Source organism: Theobroma cacao, chromosome 4, assembly GCF_053813885.1.
Source record: "Theobroma cacao isolate CCN51 chromosome 4, ASM5381388v1, whole genome shotgun sequence".
NCBI lineage: Eukaryota > Viridiplantae > Streptophyta > Magnoliopsida > Malvales > Malvaceae > Theobroma > Theobroma cacao.
Window position 1 is genome coordinate 8,235,594 of NC_142642.1, and position 27,495 is coordinate 8,263,088.

The window sequence follows — 27,495 nt, forward strand, 5'->3', positions numbered from 1 at the left end:
GATAATTAATAAAATACATATTTCCTAATTATGTGTCTAATAAATCTTTATTTTTTATCACTTTTCAATTCTCACAATGCTATTAATTCTCGATTATTTCTCCTATTTTCAATCAACATAAACGGTAAAATTTTTTTCCTTAATTTCAATAAAAAATACATCATTTCAATATTTAAGCATTTTAGGCCTTTAAAGTTATTGAGCCGTCCTTAATGAGCTTTATTACAATTTATTAATTGTCCTTATATTTAGTATCTATATGACTTTAATGTTGCCAACAAGTGATGTTGAATTTGAAGACCATACCCTAACACATTTGGTTATGTTAATGCTAATAAATTATATTGGATGCTTAATAAAGGATTTACCATTTCTACATTAAGAAAGATATTCAAGTGATTTTCATAAGATTGTTGGACTCAAGAAATTCGACCGGTGTGTTTTCTAAAAAGTGTTTTAGAATTATATTATTTATATTAATATTATATGTAAATGCTTTTGAAGAAAAATATTTTTCGAAGTCCAAAAAGAATGAAAATAATGAATTAGTATTACATGAGTTGGATGTGATAGTGAAAATTATTTATCTATAAAGCCTATAAGGAATATGGTATAGTGAAAGTCAAAGGACTAATTAGTATAAACTATACTGAAAAGACCTAATTGATAATTCTTTTCTTTGTAGAGGTCAATTGCAATTTGTTAATAAACATTATTGCAATTAATGGGTAAATAAGATTTCTTAATTGATTTAAAAAATTAACTGATAATATTAGATTAAATAAAATATCAAGTAAAATACTAATTATGAGATGACGTGGACTTTGACTCATAGCTGTAGAGAAAGATCCTAAAGATTCTATGCATATTCTTTTTTTGGATTTTAACTTAAAGTCCTATTATTGAGTTTAATGGATCAAGTCCACTAGTATATCCATATGGACAAAAGTTGCTACTTAATTGACATCATAATTAATTAACAACCTTTCAAAAACCCATAAAAAAAATAAACGCGAATTTATAACTTAGTACCGAGACACTTGAATCACTTTCAAGGTACTTATATTTGGATTTATGATTTTTTTATGATAGATCTTTTGACTTTTATATTAAGCAATAATTGTTGTAATTTAATAAAAAATTAAAATTTCGCATTCAAACTAACGTTAGCAGCAGAGCCATATGATCCATGGTAGCTGTGGATTGCAGGTGAAGTTAACATACGTACATTTTGGCTTTTGGCCAACAAATCAATGACGTGAAACTCTCAATAGAAATGGTTTTTTTTATTATTAATTTTATTAACCTACAAAAGACACGTTCGAAAAATTTTCACCTATCCTCGTTTATTTTTGCCAATTTCAAACCCTTTTAAATCAGGGTTTAAGCAACTTTCTCATTTTTTAAATTCTTTTAATTTTTATTTCATATATTTTTATAATAAAAATAAAAAAATAAACAGAAGATAAACATTAATATAAAATTAAAATACAATTAGCACATAAGAAAATATCAATCAAACAAAACCTAAAACAATATTAATCTAATAAAAATGTGAGAAAAATGAGTCCCTGGGCAATATGCATTTGACACGTGGCAACCAATTCCCATGTCACAATTTTTTATTAATTATCACATTAGCAAAATTAAATATTTTCTATATTTTGCACCATCAATTTATAAATGAAAATATAGATGTCAGTACCATCTTATAACCACATCGTCATCAATAAATAACAGTTCCCTTTGAAAGTGCTATCAATTAACCTTGGCTCATCACAAATGCCAAAGCAGGAGACTAAATTAGTCAAAATTGGGATGGAATAAAATACACTTTTTGCTCTAATACAGGAATGTGTACTTTAACCAAGCAGTGCTAAAAGTTCACTACAGTAGCCTAATTGTCTTCAAGACAGGTTTCCCCAGAACAGAACATAAGCTGCATATCAGCATCATCTCTTCTAAATCCCTCTTCCTTCACCTCTTCAAAGAGAGAGAGAGAGAGATTTGATTACCAAGGATATAATGGAACTATAGAGAATACTTTTCCCAATTCATCATGCTAAACAGGCTGAATAACACCATCAATCCGTGTATTAATACTAAATTTTGGCTAAAGATCTTCATCTTCCAATTTTTGAAAAAAAAAAAAATCTTCTAACAAGTATATCATTAGGTCCTTCCAGCAAATGAGAAAAGTGAGACTAAGAACTTCGAGCATGTGGTACTCTTACAACGTTAAATTTCACCTGATATCTTCAAGGGCAGCAATTTCCATTGAAACCCAATGCTTGAGACCAGCAGCACCTGCACCACCCAATTCAAAACCACAATTAGGCAACCACACCTAGCCAAAGACCTAAAAATGTATCAGTCACCATAAAAGTATCTGAAAGACCTAAAAATGACCTTCATTTCACCACAAACTCCAAACCCATATCCTTAATATGCACCAACAAGCAAAATCATCCATCACTTTCGTCGGAAACAGCTCAAAGAAAATCCAATGAAGCAAAACTCAACCACAACCAAACTTGTGTTTGCATGAAATAAAGCCATAAAGCTGATAGACAGTGAGATTGTTATATATCAGAGAAAGAGATAGGGAGAGATTTCAAGGAAAAAAGATACAGTAAATAAAAGAATAAAAAGGACAATAGAATGACTACTGTAATAGTGCACTCATTCGACTAAAATGGGAGAGTTAGGAGACATTGTAAGATTACAGGGGTGAAATGAGACAAAATTCAAGAAAAAAAATACAGATAAAAAGAAAAACTGAGAATAAGATGTTTACATGATGCTGCACGGAAACATGAAATTTTGCAAGCAATACAGTCCAGCACCCCAGAATGAAGCTAATAATATGTTCTTGAACAACACAGTTATTAAAGTTAAAGGTGTTAATTGACTTGTACAAAATTAAGAACTAAAATGACGTTCATGCAAAGTTCGATGGTTAGATGATTATTTTACACTACTTTCTTTTAGACATTAGGTATAATACTAAGACTCAAAAGGTCTGTAAACAACATTATCTTAGATAAAGAATGTGATTGACTAAACAATAGAGAAACTAACCATTCAGCTAATTGTGCAAATTACAAGCCAAAGTCTTGTTCAGCTCGCTTCAGCACAGATGTCACCCTTTTGAAAAATTCTGGTTCCTTTTCTTTGATATCATCAAGAGTCCTCAGCTCATGTTCATCAGCCTTCAAAGAAAAAGGAAATATCACATTACAAAGGAGAAGAGCAAGAAATTACTCCACAGCGAGTACATGAAAGCAAACCAAACATTAAGTATCTTGTGGGGCGGTTGCTTTCATGCAATCTTTGATCAACTCCCAGAAGTAACTAATACAGATTCAGATAACAACTAAGACATAAATGTTCACTTTCCCTCCTCTAGGATCACGTTTAATTGTGTATATATATATATATATATATACTTTTGTTTGGAAAGGCTAACCCAACCATATAAATGGAGTTCGGAACTTGGAAACCTTCAAATCCACCAAGGGATTAGCAATACCAAAAAATGGTTACCCGTGAGAAAATTAATAACATGCAGGGTTCCATATTTTGAAGTGCATCCATTAAGTTAAAATTTTAAGATTGAATGCAACAACCATTTCACTCAACTTATCCAGCCTGGGAAAGTGTATATCCCATCTGTCAATGGGAAGATGATCTACAAGACCAAGGTCAAGGCAACAAAGTTATATGTGTACTAACAAAATAAAAAGGAAAAACTTAAAGTTCATAGGACATCTAGGCATGGCATCAACAAGATTGTCGAAGTAGAACTTGGTAAAGCAAGCCTCAAAGAAATAAAAAATCACCCTTTTCATTTACCCTTTGAATCTTTTCTATTCAAAACTTCACTTGGTTCAATGGAAATATCAATTCAACTATTCATTGCAACCTTAATCTTTTTCTACCAAGCTTATGATAAGGTTAATCTTTCTTCTTTATCCCTAGTTTAAAGGAGATGTAAATGTGAACTGACAAGAAACAAATACAACAAATGAGTCTCATGGACTAATACCAAGTCAACAAAATAGATTTATTGGGATTCAAGAAAGACAGATATACCATGTTTTTGCTAAGAGAATACCTCTTTAAACTTTAAAAGAATTAAATTTGATACAGATGCTGGCTTTGCCTGGTCCCATCTGAAAAGAAATAATGGATAATGTGCATTAAAATAAATCCAATATCACCTGAAGATAAATTACATAACAAGTATGACCGTAGTTCAGAAACAATATATTGCTGTATATATACTTCTACCACAGTTCAAATATCTGATATTTAAGTCTATAATGATTACAAGTAAAACATATAGCAAACTTTGACAATTCAAACAAAAGATTATCAACTGTTCAATAGGCTGCACTCTGACTTGAACTTGTGGGACTGCAAAAAGACTCAATGCAGCTGGCTCAGTCTGCAAATAAGCTTCAGTGGTTATTCATGCACAACAGAATAGATAAAATAGAAATCCAGTGAAATTGAACCATATGTTATCTTAAGCTTTTGCAAATAGTAGACATATCAAAGAAATTATTTGAATTTTCCGAGGCTTGTTTGGATGTACGATTCCTAGACAATGGAGATGTCCATTCATGCATGTTTTGATAGAGATGCCACTGGCAGCACCATCTAAGGGTTTGGTATGATCTGTTTCGCTTTCACAAAGACACTTTATTGAGGAATATTTTCGCTAGCAGCACCCATCTAAAGGTTTACAAGAGGCTAAAGGAAGAAGGTTACAAGAAGTAAGCTCTAATTTGGGCTTTTATATGCACAATTTTAATTAGTTTTCAATCTCTATATAGTCAAATTCTTTTACTTTCGCCCTAGGGAGTGTAATTCCTATTGAAATAAGCTGTCATTAGTGGTCTACATACATAATCTAGGCAACCAATCAATTCAGAACAGAGTGCTCTTCAGAACTTCTGTTTGCAATTGAGGTGTGATTGGTGACTTGTTCCTAAGAATATGACAAAAGAATCACTAAATGTGATTGCCTCGATTTCTACATCCTTTATTTGCTCCATTGTTCTTGTTTGCTGTTTTGAAAATAAAATTGCAGCCCAAATGTCTGACTTTTCAATTCCAGCACTTGAATTGCCTGAAATTCAATTTGTCAGGTTAATCTTCAGTTGATTTTTAACCTAATTCAGTACTTAAACCTTGAACCTCTGATTCTATAGTGAGGTTAGTGCAGAACTTGAGATCCGGCATCACTTGTGGAGCTGAAAGTTTTCAAAACTGTAATCAGTTCTCAATTTTAATCTTCACAATTTAGCGCAAATAAGTTCAAGAATCACTTTTTCTGAGCAAAACTGGTAAATGTCTCCTAACTCATGAAATCTTTTACTTTTCAGAAAAATACTTGAAAGTTGAGAAATACACAAAATATATTACCCAAACAATCTTCTTAAAATTCAAAGAGTTACGATGACTTCCAGATGCAGTTAGTATGTTCTACAGATGGAGGATCTTTAGATTCATTACTTGGGAAGCTTTAGAATATGAGGGATGATTTACGGTTTAAAATTCAACTAAAAAAACCAATAATATCAGTTTGGTAAGTAACCACTATACTACTCAGGCAGTCGCTTTATACAATTAGAATAAGTGGTGCTGGCTTTCCATAATCACTTTTGGACTATGAACCTAAACAAGGGAAATAAAAGATGTTTGACTATTTGAGAAGAAACTTTGCAGGAAACTAATTAAAACATGTAAGCATATAATAATTTATTACTATTAAATGATGATCCTGAGATGAAATGGCACAGGTAGGATAGATAGAGAAGCAGGGTGAGAGATGGTGAAAAACAAAGAAATGGAGAGATATAGCCAGAAAAAAGAGGACAAAATAGAGAATCAAAGGAAGAAGAGAAGAACAGATTAAGGAATACTGAAGACCAAGAGGGATATCAGCAACATCTCCATAATTTAATACTAGAGATAGAAACAACATAGGTATTTATAATCTACTCCTTAACTGTAAATATTTGGTAAATAAGTAAAAACCAAATGAATTTCGTTTCACACTATTCTCCCCTTGTCAAAGAAAACTCAACCTCAAGTTGTAAAGTGTTGCAGTAGTAGAAATGACTGCTAAAACTCTTGAACAGAAATTGCAAGAATACATTCATCCTTAAGCATGAGTGGAACAATAAAGTCAACAGAAACTTTGTAACCAGAATTTCTCATTTTCTGATATTGCCATGGACTTGAGCCTAGATTAGGTTAAATGACATCAATGCAAGAATTTTCGTTTGCTAGCACTCCACTAGACTCACTTGGTTGACAGCGATGAACTTAGTCTCTAATGTTTTTTCAGCCAGCTTTCATACCTCGGCCTTTTCAGACTTCTATCTCCTGCTTCTCAACTTTTGATTAATTTACATCACTTTCCTCTTCTTCCTAGAGGGTGTCAACAACTACTCAAATGCTTTCAAAAGTCTCTTGATCGTCACGCACAATAATCTGACACATCCCTTTCACAACATAATTTTCAACTTGTCTCCTTTTTGAAGAATCCTTGATGAATCAGATCTAGACAATGAAGCCAAACTCTCTTACAATTGTTACTCAAATATATACTGCCCTTTCCATTTTCCAAGCATTTTCTCTTTATAGCATAAATGTATCTTAAAATCATGATATTCATAGACTTGAGGGAGGAAAACTTTAAGGATCATATTTATATCTTAAGGAAATCAACTCATCCATGTGAATAGAAGCTACATAAATATCCTTATTAGGTTTCAATTTCTACAAGTGATATGCCCATGCAAAAACTTCAAAATAGATGTTTTACCATATAAAATTCGAAAAATAGGACTTTTAAAGGCTGAATCAAACAAATTGGATGTCAAAAAAGGAATAAAAGATCAAGATTAGGGGGAGAGGGATTATTGCCTACTATGCTGATGTGGCATATGATAATGCGACACTGGCATGGCATTGATATGTTTTGATTGGCTGCCAAAGCTGACAATGATGCGATATGCTTTTTGTGGTGTTTGTTTTCTTCTCCTTTTCCAGCTAAGCCAAAGCCACATGGCAATAAGAAATCAAGTGGTGGGCTGGTCCTCTGATCAAACCAACAGAAACTAGAATCTGATTGTTTTCATTGCTTTTTTTTTTTTTAATAGCAGACGGGTTATTTTTGTCTTTAGGAGGAAATCAGGATCTCCATTCTCCTTTTTTTTTTTCTTTCTGTGCAGCTGATTGCAAACAGAGGCACAAAGGTAGCTCAACCTGCCTCAAAAAAAAAAATGACCAAAAATGTTTGCTTCACTAAAAATTTTTTCTACAACAAGGACAAGCTAACAAAGCAAGATTGATTTGCCCTGATCCAACTTGATATGGAATCATTAGGAAAGTCGAGGCTATGAACCACAGATATGTCAAAATACCTCATACACAGGCATCATATTCGTGTTCAACATAGATACACCTTTGGCACACTCAGATATGATTCTAACAGGACTGGACATGCTAAAATAATATAAAAGAAATTAAGACATGGTTAAGACATTGTAAAACTGATGGATATGCGAACATCAACAATTGTAGTGCCATTTATCAGAAAGAGACAGACGAGAAGAGAGACAAATGTTAAGAAGAGTTTGATCATTCCTAGCTTTAGGCTCAGGTTAGAAACGAAAAACTTGATAAGAAGATAATATGATGAAGGAAGTGGAATATAAGGATGCTGAAAGGAAAAATAACATTATAAAAGATAAGGATCGTACAATATGAATAAAAATGTCTAAAACAAAAATTTCTTTATTGAAGGATGGTACAATACGAATTTATTTATTTGCTAAAAGGAAGAATGATACTACAAAAGATAAGGATGGTACTATAAAAGCTAAATGTCTAAAAGGAAAAATGACACAATATGAATTAAAATGTTATAAAATTTATTTATTAAATATTCTTTTCTCACAAATTTTTAGTTTAATTTTATTTTATCCACTTGTTCAAAAATTTTTTTATTTTATCCAGATATTACAATTGTATTGGATTCAATAGAAATTAATTTGGCCTAATAGCTTGGAGGCTCAAAAATTTTACTCAATAAACTTCAAATACTTTCAACCAAAATCCCACATGACCTGGCCCAATTTTATAGTATAGTTCCCTAACACAAAAAACTTTACAGCATTCAGTGCTGGGCAACTACGTATAATAATATTTAAAAGATAAGGATGCTAAAAGAAAAAATGATATTAGATACGAGTGCATCCAGAAAAAAGGTGGAAATGGCACCAAGGAAAATAATAAAGAAAAGGATAAAATACCCTGACCCTCCTAAAGTTTAGTCATAATTCCGCATGGGGTTTATTAGTTTTCGAAATGGATAGTCTGCACCAAACATTTAAACAGCGTTGGGTAAACGTGAAATGCCTAAAATATCCTTCTTCTTTCTCCCCTCTTTTTCACTATTTTCCTTTCTCTCAAGGCGGCTGGCGGTGCTTAAGCCAGCCAGCCACCTCGCGGCCAGATCTCCCCAGGGGGAACGTGGGAGCACCGGCCACCCAAAGGGGAGCACGGCCCCCAAATCGTGCTCCCTTAAGGGAGCACCGACCTCAGGGGAGCATGATTTGAGGCAGTGCTCCCCTCTGGATGGCTGGCTAGGGGAGAGGGAACGTGGACCTCAAGGGAGCCAGCACTTTCCTGGGCTCCCCTTCGGTGCGAGGTGGCCAGCCAACGAGAAAAAAAGGTAGAGAGAAATTTTTAAAATGAAAAATTAATGAAGGGTAAAATTGTTCAAGAAATATTGCCACATCATCAAACTAATGGAAACATTAACGGTTGACTAAAACTTGTGTCCAAAGAATGATATTCTTTTACGGCAGATTGTCTATTTTGAATACTAATAGACCTGCAGCTGCATGGAATTATGACTAAAACTTAAGGGGGTCAGTGTATTAAACATATCTACGGTGGTTTGGACATACAAGATGAAAACCTCAAATGCTTTACCTACATTGGAAAGGGGAGGGGAAGACCAAAGAAGATATAGAAGGAAATAATGGAAAAACTACCTTATGTTCATTGATCTTACTAAAGGTATGATCCTCAATATAAGTACAATCATATAATATGATTCAAGCAGTTGGTCCTATGTATTAGGGACAGGCTTTATTTGTTGTATCTTCTTGTCTCATTTTCTACAAGTTTGCAAGGTATGGAGGGTGATTCTTAGCAACATCAAGTACACGATACACTATTTCAGCTTCTCGAAATTCAAAGCTTCGGAAATAGTCAAAAGGTATGAAATGCATGTGTGTTTGTGCAATCACAATCAAATTGACTATCTCACATCAACCCATGAGAGACTCTGCAACGAAGTTTTATTTAAACAAAAGTACAAAATCTTTAACCATTAGAGCATTTTCCTTGAACAACATCTCACAGTTCATACAACAATCAAGACTTTAATAGTATCAAGTACTAAGATCATTGTCCATTCTATAGTTGGAATCTTTTTACCTGATGCTTAAATAGTGTTTAGATCAACTGAATTAAAGGTTTTCTACATATAAAAAAACAATTAATTAATATCACCAATTATCAGAAAAAGCATACTAATATTATCAAGTTATACCAAATAAAATTCATCAATGCCAAATGCTCTAAGGTATACAGGATGAAGCAAACCATACCTCACAAGCATCAACTCATTAACAGATCGCCACATTCCACGCCCCACATCTTTTGCAGACAGCTCTCTTGCACTTCTCCCATGCCACAACTCTTTCGCAATGTACCTCACTTCCTCAACATCAACCTACAAGAAAATGCAATAGGAAATGGAAAATAAATCAACTTGAAGACCAAAAATATTAATCTCAGACATGGAGCATGTATAAAAAGAATTAGATTCAAAGTCAACAAGTATATAAGCTGAGTTTAAAATACCATCCTTCTTAGAGCTAGACAAAAGACCAGCCTGAACCAGAACCCACCCTCACCACCAAAGAACCCCACTCCATGCATCTCTTCTCTGTTTCCACTTTCCCTTTCTCAAACCATCCAGTCACCGTCACAAAACCAAAACCCAGGCCAGCCAGCCAGCCTGATTCTCCATGGCATCTCTGACCATAATTTCTCTCCATTCTTACCTTTGGTTTCTCAATATCAGTCATCCCATCACTCTGAACAGTCAAGCCTCATCAGACATAAATGACATATTAATTTGGGAAAAACAAAAGGCCCACTCATTAGCATGTTTCTTTACTTAAAAATTGTTCTGTTCTTCTCTTGCTTGATGCTCAAAATGGTTGTTTACAGTAATTTGTCGAAAAAGTGTTGATTCAAGGTTATTTGGTTGTTGGTATCAAGCTGTTTTCTGGAAAAATTTTCTCTTCAAACTGATAAAGGAGATAGAGTAACATTCATGACAGAATTTGGCTGTCATGGCCACTATTGCAATGATGGACTATTATGGCATTTTATTGCAACCGTTACGTGCTGCTGAGTGTGTGATTCAAATTCAAAAGGCAATAGCAGCCAAAAGCAGATGCATAGGCTACCACAATTAAAAGCAGCCAAATGGTTTGAGCAGCTTTAATCTAATGCTACCAAAGTGCAAACGTTTGTTAGACAACCTTTGGTGAAATTAAACTGCAACATAAGTATTTTATTCACCACTCACAGTAATATCTTTCCATCCATAATACAATCCTTATCACAGGTTATAGTAGCGATCGTAACTAAAGATGAAACTTTATGAGTTTTAAAGGTTGAATCTATTATTTGCTTGAACGATACTTGAAGAATGATATTTGATGGCCAATGATTTATGAACTTATGAAATTATTCTTCTAGGATATAATGATTCTTTAACTGTTTTGAAAGAATGATGTATTGAAATGCTCTTGAATGATCTATATGATATATTGAAAATGGTGCTTAATCTGGTAAGGTGTGTGTAGCTATACTTATTGGGTTAAGGTTTGCTCATTCTTTTACTTATATTTTTGTAGATGACTAGAGATGAGAGCCTTTAAATTATGGGAGCTAAGAGAACAATTTGAGAAGTCTACCTTAGTGTGTTAAGAAATAACTAGATATGTTAAGACTCTATTATGTGTAATTAATAGTTAAGTTTCTAATTGATTTAATTCATTATATTGGAGACTTTAGATAAGTTGTAATAGTTTATATTTTGAATATATAAGAAGACAATTGTCGATATGACTTTAATTGAAGACTTTTATATGAATAATAAATAGAAACGCTTCATATTACTTTTGGGACATATTCTCAAGGTAACATGACTGTGTTATGTCTCGGTTTTAAGACGTGAAAAAATTCACCCATAAAAAAAAAAGAAAAAGCACAAATCCAAAAGTACCAAATTCCTACAACACAAGCAGAGAAAAGAAGAAAGGGACGAACAAATGATTAAAGAAAACCTTTAAATCATCCAATCACTGCATCAAGAAAATTGAAAAAAAGTACTTGAGATACCACAAAAGATAGCAAAGACCAAGACCAAAATAATCTCAAACAAACTATCTCAAACAAAAAGAATGCAGAGGCAGGTCCTACCTGGACTTGCATGGCTGAACCAAACAAAGACTCCTCATGCTCAATAAGCCGTTGAAGAAGCATCTGGTAATGATCTACATCTAAATTTACCACTGGCTCTGTTTGAATGTGCAATCCTGCAAGTTGTGTAACGACATAGGAGGCCATAACCTGTCCAAAAATTGCAGGGATGGTACCCAGAACAGGTATGATGCGGACCCTAAACCCTGGTACTATCTGACACCAAGATAACAAGTTAGATTTTTAGATTACACACATAGGTACATACTAACATAAACCAAAATCTTTTTCTTTTTCCTCTCACCAATAAATCTAATTATTGCAAAAACTAGGGCCCTAATGCTATGAAGTTAAAATAAAGTAGCTAAAAGAAACACAGCTCTAATTCCACCACCCCAAAAAAGTTTAAATTCCAAATTCTGTTGCGATATTTTAGGCGAAATTTCTCCATTGATGTGCAGTAATCACTAAATAAAGTACTTCGAAATTTCAAAAGTAATAGAAGCATCCTCACTTGATAATCTGAAGGGTTCTCTTCTTCACCACTTGGCCCCCTAAAAGGAAGCAGCTTAGCTTTAGGTTTCTCTATAGAGAAAACAACAGGAATTCCACCTTCAATGCCATAATCTTTCCTTAAACGATGTCTCACCTAAAAGTAGGAAGTTGACAAGGAGTGAAGTGACGAATAGCAGGAAATGAACCACTAAACAATATCTTCCCAATGCAAAAGATAAACAAGGGTAAAATTCAATCTCCAAAATTACTACACATGCATAAAGATATTCAAGTTTTTCCAAGCCAAACAGAAATCTGGCTGAAACCAACACCCCAAAATAAACACCATTTAGATCAGCAACAACCCATTGTAAAAAGAATTGACAATTTCAAAACAATTTCACTGTATTCAGAATCAATAATTCAAACTACCAAAAGCTCAACTCTCAAGAATTTATAATAATACAAAACCTCAATAAATCAAAATCCAAAGTTACTGAAACTAAAATAACTTAAATTTCGTACAAGCTAAACCCAAAACCCTAATATAAACTAAAAATACCAATAGGATCCTAATGCTCTATTACTAACCAAAAGAAACCAAAAAATCCAAAATATCCTAAATTTAGATAAAAATTCAAGTCAAACCCATAAAATATAAGAAACTAGCAAAAAAGTTAAATAATTGAAGTCCTCAAGCACCTTCTTTCCTTCCTGCATCAAGCACCATGCCCGACTCAACTATAAACCTAATTTTTTTCATTATTCCCATCATTCTGCCATCAAATATTCCTATTTATTAGCCCCAAAATTCCTTACCATTGTGCCATCATTCTGTCATATCAATTTCAGCTCCCCCCCCCCCCCCCCCCCCCCCCAGGGTCCTATGTTATACTTTTTAACTTGCTATTGCCAATCCATAAGCATTAGTGCATTAACATTTCATTTCTAGAAAAGCATCATGCTCCATTCCAAATGGTTAAAAAAAATTTTTGCACACTATTCCAAAGTTGTAAGCTAAACCCAACACACTCATAGTAACATACCTCTCAGTTTCTTTAAATTAATAAATTTGAATGTAAGCTATGGAGGTTTCAAACAGAAAGAAAATTGTTAAGGAATCTCAAGTAACCCTTTTGGTCAAGGAGAGGAACCAAGTAGAAATTACTGGACTGTAAAAGAGAAGCAAGAACTGTCCTACAACATCAGGATTTATCTTTCCAGCCTTACCATTCTTTGAAGGAAAAAGAAAATGAAGCAGAAAAATGTGCAATTGTAAATCCGTTATTTAAAGAATGGTTCTAAGTTATACTTTCATTTAATGTCAAAACATGATTCAAAAGAAAGTATTGATCTTCCCAAATAAAATGTACTTTGTATTAAAAAAAAAATTTACCAATTTAGATTGTTAAAAGCATATTACATATCATTGTAAACAAAATCTAACAATTTCATTTCAATATATCAGAAAGCATCATAACTAAAATAAACAAATTAATTGGGTAACCAGAAGGCAAGAGGTGCTACCAATCAATGATCAAAGCAAAAAGACAGAGGCACAGAAATATATTTCAACTAGTTAGGGCTCCAAAAATTTGAAAACTGACAGAGTGATTACAGCTCTAGATAACGGATCATTCGTTGACTCTCTTAAATCAGCCACACGAATTCTTGTTGGGTCAGCTCTTGCTCCAGCTCCTGTAGCAGACAGTACCTTCAAACCTCTGCGTACACATGCAGCAAGAAGCGCCACCTATCACAAATGGAAATATAATCATCTTAAGTTGAACCTCTGTAATTACAGCAGTCTCTGTAAATACAGAAATTATGTGTAACAAGCCAACAGACTATTAGCAATTAGCTGAAAGAAATTATTTTGCTTATTTACTCACACTTTAGACAACTCAGGTATCAGACAAGCACATTGAAGGATACCAATGCACTAAGATAAAAAAGAAAGAACAAGACAAAGAAAATAGATTTATACAAATTAAAACACAACACATTGACTCCAATGTTATATACTTCATATCTAACATGTTGGCAAAAACTCGAAGTTCATAAGTCATGATGGATACCTTTGTGTCAATGTTATCAATGCAGTCCAAAACAAAATCAGGGTTGCCAGAAAGAATTTCTTCTTCAGATGACACATCATACAGTAGCACCTTCGCGTCTATTTGGCACTCAGGGAAGATTGAAGAAAAATGCTTCTTGAGGCACTCAGCTTTTGGGATACCAACATCTGCTCGTGTTGCAACAGCGTGTCTATTTAATGATGAAAGTGATACCTTATCATGTAATCAAGAATAAGTACAGATTTCTTATAAATATAAAATTTTAATGCAGATTGTTTTTGAAAGAAGTAAATCCATGCTTTGCATGCCCCAACCTACTTATGCTATCATTTCCTTCCTCTAGTAGCAAAGCTAATTAGAATATGCAAACATAATGTGAAATTTTATATAATTGTTAAAATGTTATTACATGTAGCAAGTCTTTGAAAGTGCTAGGAGCATGCCAGAAAACAACGAGAAGCTATTGTAAAACAACACACCAAATAATAACAAAAAAGGTAGAGTCCAGGCTCCAGGTTATTTTACGCCTAATATTCACATTAAATTGGCATATCGTTTGAAATAAAGGTAATGATGATGCAGCAAGTCATTTCATGATTTTATTTCAAACCAAAGGGTAATCCTCCCCAAATTTCAGAATATTTCTTTATGTTATACATCTTAAGCGTCTACATATTTCATTTATTCAGTAAGCTAGTTAAAATTTTGCTATATATTTGCCCCTAGAAAAATCAGCCATCTCAGCCGATATTAAGTAGCGTTTTTAAACCTGGACCAGTAAGCAAAACATTCAGTCTAGCGATCTATCCAGTCCAAAAGTGTTCTTGTAAAGAAATAGACTGACAGGAATTTGATGTTTTATACTTGTCATGCCCCCAACCCAAGGATTGAGGACATTGAAACACCATGCACTCGTGGAACAAATCCCATAAGCATGTAAGGCAACAAATATCTAACCAAACCAAAATCAAAATCTCATAGTATCTCCAATAATTCATTTTATAAAAATTCATGACTCTAAATTTGAAGAAAACAAATTACTCAAAAGATACAAAACTTCCATCTAAGCTAACAATTCTTCTAGAACCAATACGAAAATAATCACAACCAAAGTTAGAAAAGACTAAGAGCCTGTTTGGCCTGGTTTTTTTCTAACTTAAAAGCTATTATGAAGCTCTTATGAAAAATAATAGCTTTTAAAATTAAGATAAAATTGTTTGGTAAATTTTTTTTTATAAGTTATAAGTTTGGTTAAAATTATCATAAAAGGTATTTTTTTTTTTGAGATGGTAATATTGTAATTATATTTAACAAATGAGGATATTTTTGAAACAAAAATAAAAATTCTCTTGCATTTTTGAAAGAAGAGAAGAAAAAGCTCCTCACAGGAGCTTTTCCAGAAGCTCTTTTTTTCAAAATTTTATTCTTTAAAAAAAAAGTTACTTTTTTTTTTAAGAGCTTTTCAAAATTTATGTTTGGCCTGGCTTTTGCTTTTAAGAGGTAGATAAGCTGAAAAAAAGTCACGCCAAACAAGCACTAAGAACAGTTACTAATCTAGCTAATACATGCTCTCTTCAAAAAAAGTCTACTCCCCAAAAATGCAAATATCAAAATCTGAAAAAAAAAAAAGTAAACGAAATGAAAAAATTGTGTACAACAACTCAACAAGAAACCAGCATCCCCTCAGTTGGGTTAACCAAACTTCAAAACCTTTAGGCTAAATTATCAGATATAATGATTCAAAACCAAAATAGGACAATCTAATATTCATAATTATATTTATTCCAAAATTGAATATTCAAATAGCCATGCTAACAATAGTTTACAAAATAATAAGTTCATAAGTCTCCGATAACATGCTATGGCCACACTTAATCACAGTGGCATAGGTCAAATCAAAAACAAGAACCATAACTAACTCTAGTGGCAATAGGTCAAAAGTATATCAAAAGCATCTGCAGATGGGTGCTTCTATAATACGGAGACAAGTAGTGTTGCAACAAGTAAAACTAGATGTGGTGGACGCAGGGGAAAGGAAGATCGGAGCAGTCCTTGAGACGTTGAGTATTGTGGCTGGCAATGATAGATAAAATTTAGGAAAAGTCTAGAGAAAGTGAGGCAGCAGAGCAAGATGGAGAATTAGGAGGAAAAAGCATAACAAGAGAGAGTATTCGGAACAGCTTAAAGAGGGAATCTGTTGAGTTTCAAGTGTCGCATTGATGAATTGTCTCTATATATAGACCAACAGGGGTTACTCAAGAGTAATATGCACATAGGAGGAGTGGTTATTAAGAGCAAATATGTACATGATGAGAGAAACACGTTACACCATTATGTATAGTGGGTTTTTTATATATTCATGCCGCCAATGCCATAGTGGGTTTGTGACACTCAGAAGTGTCACTTGTTACTAAAAAAATAGGGGAAAGCACTCATACTTCAAAGAAAAGTTAAGAGGAATTCCTTTTAACTACATCCATATCTAAGCCACTAAGCGAAACGCACTAAAACATCTCAAGGATGCAAGTAACACGTGAACCCAGCCATCTGTCCCAAGTTACTTTCACTGATGCCATGTTCTACTTGTTCATTGCTCTCTGTACAGTCATATGATACTGTGAAATAACTTCATGTAATATATTACACGATAAGACAAATAACATATTAGTAGCCAAAATCAAGCATCAACTATCCTAGTAGCCTAATAATCCAAAAAATACTCAAAATTAGAAAATCAAAACTATAAAATTATCAAAACAAGCCATGACTCTCTATTAATCATCCTAAGACACTTAGGGTATCGCAACCTCTCTACCTAATGAGTTTTGAAATGTTTTTGAAAAGGAATATTCTTTTATAATTTGAAAAACATAATAATATTTAGAAATTGGAAAATTATAAGTAAAAACAAAAAACCAGTATCAAACATGATATTTGATGAAAAAAATTCCAATATTAGTCAAAACTTAGTTTCGCAGATGTTTCACAAAACAAAACAAATTTTTACTAAATATACTTAGAGATAATTTACCAAAAAGATATTTATTCAAGCAAAAATCAATAAAATTTATATAATCAAAACTTCTGAAGTTTATAGAAAAATGGCTCAAAGATTAATTATAAATAAATTTTAAAATAATTAACAACGTGTTTTTCTAAATTCAAAAATTTCAAAAGTTCATGGTCATTTAACTCAATTTAACCTCTTGTGATATATGACCTAAGTCAAATCTTGAGTTGAAACCAACACTATTTGAAGTCCACAAAAGCCAAATATGATTCAGTCACAAGGAAGACCAGAATTCCATTTTCTGGCAGCCAAAAGTTACAAAATGTACACTGATATGCCCAGAATTTCTGAGTTTTATGGCCATTTGGCTGTCTTTAAGGCCTCAATTCTCTTAACACATAAAACCCATAACCAAGCCATCGAAACCAATAGAAAGCTGCATTTAATACTACAAAACCCATCCAAGACTCAACCAATGCATCACGGGAAAGTGGATTTCTGGCAACTGAATATTGAAGTTTTGAAACTATCAAAACCCCAATTTTCAAACATTCAAAAATTGATTTCTCTCAAAATAGAAATCTAAATGAGTTGCCACAAGAACCATTAGAAAGATCTCCACGAGACATTTTGATTGGTATCCATCATGTCGCCAAAAGGTTGTCAGAGCAGTGCTTGTATTATTGAAAAAATCTAATAATACTAAACTAACACCTGGGTTTTCTAGCACAAAACTCAAAATACCATAACCTAAAAGATTTTTTCAGACTAGTCTTTCCTTAATCTTGAGTTTGAAAAACTTTTTTCCCAAAATTTCAGCCTTCCTCTCTCTTCTAGGGCTTTCTTTTCCCAATTTTGCCTGTCTACCAGACTAAAAGAATAACGTATAATAGGTTTTGTTTCTAAAGTAGGGTTTTAACTTGCCAAAGTTAACCATTCTTTTACAAGAATTGAGCATTTTGGGCCAGTACTACAACACTAGTTGAATACTTGGTTTTGTCCTTTCTAAAGTTGGTGATAGTGACACCAAAATGAGCTGTCAATGCACATCTTTTCTTGCATTTAACTTTTCAAATCTCATCTGAAAGCAAATTTAATGGCAGCACCTTTCCTTTTTCCTTCCTTGTCTCTAGCTGAAACCTTCACCTATTTTCTTTTTCAAAGTTTCTCTCCCTCAAGTAAGTCTGAACAGATCGAGAGCTTCTTAGTTCTTTCTCATTTTCACTTCCAGTTTCCAAGCACAAATGTAATTAATTACAACACTTATTCTTTCTCTCATTCATTGTTCTATTTCCTTTTTTGAGCCAATAAAAAATCTCTCTTTCAACTTCACGTTATGTTCCAAGCTTCTTCCTTTGCATTTTTCATAGTTTTTTGTAGGGTGTTGGGGTGGCTAGTGCTAGTGTATGGTGATGATAATTTTCTAAAGCTTCTTTTTTTGTTTTCAATTTGCAATGTAAAATACCAGATATAACCCTAGATCTATAAGATATTACAATTACGCCCCATAAATACAATACAGTGACAAAAAATCTAAGTAAGCTAATCCCTTAATTAGCTTATTAGCATTCTGCATCACAATGATTTCTAATCCCGTCACTTACCAGTTAAGACAGATCTTAATAATGTGAAATGGCCATAAACTTTTTAGTGAATGCTAAAACAAATAATATGGCCTCACATATCCCAAAAATAGACAAAACTCCATTTCTAGGATCATATTATCCTGCTTGAGTTGACATTTACTGAAAATTGATGCAATAGGAAACAAAGTCACGATATCTTCTAACTACGGTTTAAGTTTTGTACAAATTTAAGAAATTTAAGAGCACTACAATCCTTAACATCCAGACACCCAGCAAACTTTCATACTGTTTGCTCAAAAACAAAACAGATATAAGACAATAAATGCAATAGATGGAGAAGAAGGTCATAGAGAAAATAGCATATTGACAAGAAGGTCATAGAGGAAATAGCATATTGACATAACAATTTGATCTAACAGAAATTGTAGCTAAAGGACAACTTGCACCAGGGAAGCAAAACTGTTAATACAAAGTTCAAATAAATAGGCAACATTTTACATACTAGATACTGACAAAGCCCAAGTAAATTAACAGTGGATTAATGACACATATCAAATACCTGGTCAAAGTCCACCAATAGGAGCTTGCCAACTCCTGATCTCAAAAGCATAGATGCAGCATGACTTCCAACACCTCCAAGACCAATGACTACAACATAGGATGTTGTAACCTTTTGTTGAGAGTCAAGGCCAAAGAACTGAATGTTCCTAGTAACACACAACAAAGAAAAAGATATGTTTTCACTTATTCTCTCAATATGTTGAAGAAGGATAATTAAATACTCCTAAATACCACACTACGGCACATCCTACATATGAATATTGACCAATCCATAACATCCGTAGTTCAGAAAAATAGTCTATGAAATTTAACAGGAACAAACATTCTCAGAACTTCACCATTACAATGATTATATCCATCACAATGTAAAGCTCTAACATGATATCTCCAAAAGACCAAATGGTGATGCAATGCATTAACTAAAACAAATACAAGATTTGTGAGCAATAAAGGCCAAATAGTAGCACCATTTACCAAAATTATTTTGGCAAACCATGAAATTTTTTATAAAAGTTACCATAAAAAACACTAAGCCTGCTCAAAATTTGTGGGTTGACTACATCAGTAAATTGCACCACTATAATATCTCTTTAAAGTTTCAAATGCTAAAATAGCCCTACTCATTTCATAATCTTAGCATACTCAACCATTTTCAAGATCAATTTCTCAAAAATGACCAAGCTTGGCTCTACTAGGACTAGGCTTGTTTTCCTGGGAAATGTGCTTGAGTTCAAGTTGAGCTTTCCATGTTTTGTTCAAGCTCAACTCAATACAAGACTGTATAAGGTTAAGCTCATTTGGATTGACCAAAATCAGCAAGTAACAAATTCTTTGCTAATGAAAAAATTTAAAAATTTATTCCAAACGACATAACACACTTAAAGATATCAAAAGGAATTATTTAATTTTATACCCAATTACCCATAAAAAATTGGAGAAAAAGAAGAAAAAAAAGTGTTCCCAGGATATGAGCTACAAAAATGACTCGGAGAGTGAATGGGAAAGCTTAAAAAGATGCGAATGGAGGGCTTTTGAGTCATGAAGACCAAATGAGAACAAACTTGAGGCCAAGGGGTGAGGCAGAAATTGAAGAAATGAGTGAGAAAATAATGTGAAAGACAAATGAGTCATGCACGGGGAAAATAAAAGAGAGGTCTCTGTGTGTGTGTGTGAAAATAGAGGTTCGAGTTACTGGAAAGGAAGAACGATAAGAGAGGAGAGTGTAGGTGAAAGAGTTTGGAGGAACCATTGAGCAAGAGAATTGAAGAAAGGCAGAGCCAAGACATGTAGAGTCTGTTTAGCCCAGCTAGAGCTTCCGTATGAAGTGCTGTCCAAGAAGAGCTGCTCTAAAATTGCAGGAAAGATAAGCTCAGATAACATTTTGAAAACTTAATACAAAATTGATGTAGGATGTAAGAAACTATTTGATAATATTTAAATTTATTTTTAATAAATAAAAAATAAAAGGCTCAACTTTACTAAACAAAACTCTAAGTTTTAGAATCAAGGGAATAAATAAAATAAAATAATTTTGTATTAATTAAAAATAATAAAATAAATTAAACCAATAGAAAAAATTGAACTAAATAAAAAAGATGAATATTAAAAAATATAATTCTTCCTATAATTTTATGAATTACTTAATGGTAAGCAAGAATATAGAGAAGTTTCATTAAATATTTTTTACTATACATTAGCACTTTTTGAAGAAGCTTTGATTTGTAGCTTAGTCTAAAAGATCAAAGGGCCTTCTCACATAAGTCAAAATTTTTAAATTTTGAGAGCCAAACACATTACTTCTGCTTTTGTAGTAAGAAAGCTCTTCCATAAGCTACGCCAAACACCCACTTAGGGTTTTAAATGGAGTTTAAACACCTCAATTCACAGCATATACATTAGTCATTAAGAGCAAATCTGTCAAATATTTAAAGTAAAGGGTACATAGGTCTTTTTTGTACTAAATGTTTTAACGTAAATACACAGGAGACTACCACATTGGTTGACTCTCAAGCTTGTCCAATCTATTATTTTACCATATCAAAACGGCTCACAACATTTGGGGTCTAGCTGTAATTTTAAAAAGATCGTGGGTTTAACAAAAATTCTAGAAGGTGGCTAAAATGAAGTTAAAAAGTAAAAGTATATAAATCTAAAAAGTAAAACAAACAGATAAAAAAAATATAAACAAGCTACTCAAGAACAGACACGCTAAGCTCACCTATGTTCAAGCTTGGTTCATTTATTAAATGAGTTTAAAAATTTTGTTCAAGCTCACTTATTTAATTAGTAACCAAACATAAACAAGCTTAAATTGAACTCTTTCATGAGTTGTTCAACAAGCATATTGGTTCCTTACACCCCTATATGTAGACATTTTACATATTTACAAAATTCCTGGTTGTTGTCCAATGTGATGTTTGAGACCTCATATTGTTTGAACAATAACCCGAAGTCCTCTTGATTGTTGAAATTTTGCCCAGGTGTTCATGCACGTCAAAATTTTTGTTATAACAAGTTTAATATATAGTACAACAAATTTCATTGCAATAAACACTTTAGATATGTTCACAACAAGAAAGTGCAGAGGACATAATGTTCATATAGAAAAAGACCAATAACATGTCAGAATACGAGATTGAGGGCAAAGAATGACTTAAGAATTAGAGGAATGATAAAGAAAGAAAACCACAATTCTCAAGTATCATTTCAATCGCATAACAAAGGCAAACTTTGGAAACATAGTGTGACCAAAGTCAACTGGACAAATAAAATTTACCTAGTCAGTTGTTCGGAAACTATTTCATCTGCTAGAAGGTTCAAGCCAGACATCCCAAAATTTCCGTTTCCAGAATCAATCCGGCATTTGACAGTTTTCTCTAATGCAATTCCAATTCAACTTAGTAACAGCAATCAAAGACATGGAGCAATAACGTTTTCAACAATTTTCTAATATCATAACTAGAAAGCTTAACAGGAAACAGTTCAAATTTGAGCAGCAACTGATATTAAATATTTAGAATGACACAATTAACAAAGCCAATTGCCTCTTATTATATTCTAGCATGTTTAGCCTTTTTGTAAGTGTTGTATGTCAAGTAGAGCATTGAAAACCAAGGTTTAAAATAATTGCTCTTACTCATCACTTGTGACTAGCATACTACACATTCAAACAAAAATCAGCAACTTATGCAAGTTTATTTAGAAGTATAACTTATAGCCAACAGGAAACATCAACAACCGTTTAGCTTGGTGGTACCTCCACCTTAAAAGGATTTCAGGTGTTGTTTGAGAGTATGAATACATGTGATCAAAAACAATGGCCTAAGGACTTAAGCATACCTATCTTCAAGAAGAATTAGAGATCTTATTTGTGTAGAATGTTTTTTATCGAATTTCCTGTTTTGCTAGGATTAGAAGACAAAGGTTGTAATTTACATATACTCAGAATTGTCAATTTCACACTTTAGCTTCCGACTATTGGAATTGAACAGCATTTTCTCTCTCTACACTTTATTTCTTCTCCTTTCTCCTTCTTTACACCCTAATCTATAGGCAATAGAGAGAGTCGGATAAAGGAATTAGACAGATTTACCCCTTCTTACGTGAACCATCCAACAAATTTTAAAAAATAATAATAAAAATTTTATATTGGGTATTGGTCTTTATCAATACTTATAAAGTAGTTTGTAAAAATCAGTTTAAGCAACCAAATAAAGCAGAGGATTGTCAAAGTCAAGCAACGTGTTAAGAGAGGTCAAGGTTAAAAAAAAAACCAACAACTGTTACATTGCAGCTTAAGTTTTATCTTTGGCACCTTTAGCCTAATATAGCTTTTTATGGTATTGGATCTCACGAACTTTTATAAGGAAATAAACCACACTACCACGCTTTTCATTCTTAAGTAATCATGTGACGCGAATTTGTATGTCTACCACTGATATCTTCTGTTCATGTTAACTAAATCAATATAAGGTTATTTTTTAAAAGGTGTTAATGTATTTTTACATAACCTCTCTACTAAAGAGGCTACTCCAAAAACATGTTAGGAGCTGTTTCCTAAACAATCATGGATTCTTTATAGGTAAAATACATCGTGGCTCATAGTCATTGTGTGAGACAATCACTAGGAGGCTTATCACTCACTCTATACAAGAACAATCATGCAGATATTGGTTTCTCTAGCAGCTATCATTTTCAGCTAATCCAAATAGTAATTTATTGCTGCGGAATCATGTTTGTCACATTATAAGGTGTATTGATAATAGTTAAAGCATATAGAGATCAGAGATCCATCAAATGAGACAATAAAAGGGCAAAGCTTTTTCTTTCAGACAAAAAGCTCCGCATGGATGGTGATTCACAAGATAATCATTATGTAACATATAGGACAATACCATTCAATTTGGCAGCCTTTTTATCCAACTGATTTGCAACAATTCTGCAAAATACATAACAAATACAATCAACAACCATCACAATCTCCTCTTCTGAAGATAGTCATTAAAATTCAACAAATCGCATACAGGAAATAACCCATTTTCCATCTTTAAGGAAAGCAGATTAACTGAAAGATTGGATTAAAATTCATAAATTGATTTTTCTCCGCAACTAAAAGAAAAAATAATTACTTCAATACAGCGGCTTGAAACATAAAACTTCAATATTTAGACCCAAAAAAGAGAAAAGAAACGCTGAGCCCTGAAACCCTATTCAAATTTAAGTGAACATGGCCGTCGACTAACAAAGCCTAATGAACATTGTTAATGGAGAAACAAGAAGATTTTGTATTATTGTTAAATTTTCAATCGAAAGGATAAAGAACAAGCGAGGAAGGGCACCATCAAAGAGAATGGGAGTGTTTGAGTTTCATGCAGCAACGAGAGAAACAATGAGATGATGATAAGACACTTGCCTTGGAAGAAGCTTAAGAATAAAGAAGGTTGAAACGGCACCGGCAAGAGCTCCAGCTCCCACCAACACCAAGCACTTCAGCTTCTCCTCCATATATACTTTTGTTTTTTGTTTCGGGTTCTTGAATCTTCAGTCTCCGCCGCTCAGGGTTTTTGGTAAGTGAACGTTGGAAGTGCTGCAGAAGAAACTAAACTGAAAGGAGGTCTTTTTGTTTTTCTTCTTCGAAAATAAAATCGAGGCATAACTTCTAAAAATGTTCGAATTATGCTCCTCGCCCCTGTAGCTAGTTTATAAAAATGTAAATTTAATCGCTAAAGAATAATTTATGTAAATTGAGTTTTTTTCATTTTTAAATTTATTATTAATACTAACTTAAATCTTAATACGGTTTAAATATGTTAATATAACATTAACTGGATTAATAACAAGTTGTATATTTTTGAAAGGTATTGGATTTCATTTCATCAATCTCTTTTGTAAAGAACATAGCAGCTACACCTCTACATTAACGAAAGCCCCTTAGGGCTTCCCAAAGACCGTTAGACACGTGACTATTTTGAGTTGGAGAGGTGGGCATTTAAGGGATGCTTTGAATTGGGCTTTAAGGTCGTTGGCGTGGGCTACATGCCCGAATCATTGTCCAGGTTGGCATTTAAGTGATGTTTTGAGCTCGACTTTAAGGTCTTTGGTGCAAGCTACATGCCCGAATCATTATCCAGGTGGGCATCTGAGTGATGTTTGGAGCTCGACTTTACGGTCTTTGGTGCAAGCTACATGCCCGAATCATTTTAATAGATAATAATTTGAAGAAGGTTTTGCAGAGTTTGGTCCGCCTTGGGTGGCCCACATATGAGCATCAGTTTTCACTTGCCTTAATTTTTTATTTTTTCTATCCGCCTCATTATTTCCTTCATGTCCCTTGCTTTTTTTGTCTTTCTACAGTGACGTTTGAGTTTTGGGTTTATGGGGATTTGTACTTGATGACTATGGTTTGTACGGCCAATTAACATGGGTTGCTTGAATTTAGTGTCGTGTACGGCTCTTTTAATCCTATCTTCTCGATGTTATTTATGGATCTTCAATTGTCCTTGCTGGGATTGTTTAAGGGGTTTCAGAAAGTTAATGATGTATTTCCAGTCTTTCATTTTCTTCCTCCTTATGTTTCCCTTTTTTTCTTTTACCACCTATGCTTCTATGCGTGCTTGTGTTTACCGCTTGAATTTCGCCTTTTGGAGTCCAGCATCGTTTATGTCCTTTAAGTATTTTTCCTTTTTCACCATCTCTGCCTTTATGTCTTCCTATATTTTTTGCACCATTCGTCCTTTTTGATGTTCTGTGTTTGTACAAGCTTTAAACTTTTATTGATAATTTTTAATAATTCGATTTGAAAATTTATTGCATGTTCAAGAATAGCATATAAGTTGATTTGGTTACGCAGATATTTGACTAATTTGAATCTAATAGTCGTAGTTTATCTTGATATTGACTAAAAAGTGCAAAACTATCTCTTTCTTTTACTAATTTATCAAGTCATTCTTGAAGATTCAAAATCTCATTTTTCATCTGGATATTTTAGTTTCTATGCCTTTAGTGTTTAATCAACTGTAGCATCATTTGATGGTGAAGATTACATTAATTCACCACAACTTTGACGACTGCTCCTCGATCGCTACCGGTGTCCGAGTCTCGCGAGAAAACCCACCAAGTCCCGAATAAGCCTTATTCGAAAACCTTTGTATAACAATGAATCTATTCCACCAATTTATTTAATTTCTTGAACCAAACATCCTTTACGTAACATAACTTGAACAATAACTATGATAAAACAACTCAACTTTTATTCAACATGATTGTAAAAGTACATCAAGGTGTTTAATATCCAATCATATATTTTCACTAACACTATTTACAATCAAAATGGGTTACAATTGACTCGACCTCTAGCAGCGGAGTGACTCGGAATGAAATGCTATGAGATGCCTTTACCTATTCGCGATGGACCATGAGTGCCGATGATTGCATGCTAAGCCGATCGCTATTTGCAAAAGGGAAATGAGGGGGTGAGTCTCACAGACTCGGTGATCATCGATTCCATGAGTAGGGAGTAGATGGGAAACAAGCTTAATGCAGATCAATTGAATGATAAAACCGGAATGAAAGTAATAAACTTAGAAAAATTAATCACATCCCAAGTAAAGTGTTTGTGCCTTGTAAAAATGATGCCGTAAAATCATAATGCAATATTTCACTTGGCAAAACAATGTTGGAAACAAATGTAGCAAAACAAGGTTCAATTATAGAAAACATCACTTGTTATCAAAGTACGAGAAACAGTTTAAAAGTATGCACGCTCCCAAAATGTGTGGCATGTACACAAATCAACTTATAAAAGCCACCTAAACCAAATCATGATCATTAAATAAACATTGAAAACTTTTATTCAAAGAAGGGGAGCTGCAGAGAAAATTTAACTCTCCACCATGTAAAAGAGTACGCGTTGAAAACTCACAAGGCTCTCAAGTAGGTAAGCATAATATCAACATGTGGACCCACTTCCATTTAATAACATCCGGGAGCATCGCTTCCATTGGATTGCCACATGCCATGCCAATCTCGACGATGTTGGTTGACATCAGAGAAATCAAACGGTCGTAATCCAGTATATCACTTGTGGCCTAGCCACGTATACATATCACAGACCATGGCCCACACTACATCTAATAGCCCGTCAACTACCCAAAGGTTCTCTAGCTAGAACTCACTCCTGCATAAGGGTCACACTTATCCAAAGTGACATCTGGCCTACTCTCAATGCTCTCGGTTTGTCAGAACTGTTTTTAAAATCAAATCAAGTTTTTCGAGACTTTTTCCTTAAATCGTTTGAAAACAAGGTTTGATAACCCATCAAATTACTTTTCACATTAAATGGCATCTTATAAATACTTTGCACACAGATTGGATTAAAACCGGTGCTCAAATTTGTCATTTTAAATCATTTAACGAATGCGTTTAGCTATGCATATCTCACAAAAGCACAAGGCACAGATTTTGATGCAAACATCGTAATAAGGCTTGTTTCCCGATTTCTAAAACACTTTACAGATATAGTCTATCTATAGATATATCCAAACCAACTTTCAAAACAACTTGCATCCACAAAGTACCTAAGATTCTACTAGCTCATGCTTTCCACAATTTTGCGTTTAAAGTCAACCAACACGTGTATATATATATAGCTTATGGAAATTTTAAAATGGACACC

At 33.4% G+C, this 27,495-nt stretch overlaps 1 protein-coding gene across 9 annotated transcripts; it reads right to left on the reverse strand.

The window, feature by feature from the left end:
- Positions 1-1,676: 1,676 nt before the first annotated feature.
- LOC18601308 (NAD(P)-binding Rossmann-fold superfamily protein) lies at positions 1,677-24,514 on the reverse strand. Of its 9 annotated transcripts, XR_001927649.2 has the most exons (14): positions 24,235-24,512; positions 23,717-23,760; positions 22,099-22,198; positions 19,321-19,468; positions 14,166-14,378; positions 13,706-13,840; positions 12,107-12,241; positions 11,593-11,808; positions 9,702-9,826; positions 4,118-4,175; positions 3,082-3,212; positions 2,410-2,563; positions 2,250-2,307; positions 1,677-1,983 (listed from the first exon to the last, which is right to left on the reverse strand). XR_001927649.2 is itself a non-coding variant. In XM_018120077.2 (12 exons), exons 1-11 carry the CDS (start codon positions 24,324-24,326, stop codon positions 3,102-3,104), a joined length of 1,377 nt encoding a protein of 458 aa, XP_017975566.1. In that variant the 5' UTR covers positions 24,327-24,512; the 3' UTR covers positions 1,677-2,307; positions 3,082-3,101. The 9 variants fall into 9 exon arrangements, 4 of the variants coding, with proteins under 4 accessions (XP_017975566.1, XP_088661779.1, XP_088661781.1 ...); XR_001927648.2 differs by lacking the exon at positions 2,410-2,563; XR_016025895.1 differs by lacking the exon at positions 2,410-2,563 and having other exon boundaries at positions 2,250-2,347.
- Between the last annotated feature and the right edge of the window lie 2,981 nt (positions 24,515-27,495).

Coding starts and splice junctions, on each gene's coding strand:
- LOC18601308 (XM_018120077.2), bottom strand. CDS start 24,326: ATGGAGGAGAAGCTGAAGTGCTTGGTGTTGGTGGGAGCTGGAGCTCTT. Junction 23,761..24,234: donor ATTCTTAAGCTTCTTCCAAG/GCAAGTGTCTTA, acceptor TGTATTTTGCAG/AATTGTTGCAAATCAGTTGG. Junction 4,176..9,701: donor AATGAGTTGATGCTTGTGAG/GTATGGTTTGCT, acceptor ATTTCTTTTCAG/ATGGGACCAGGCAAAGCCAG.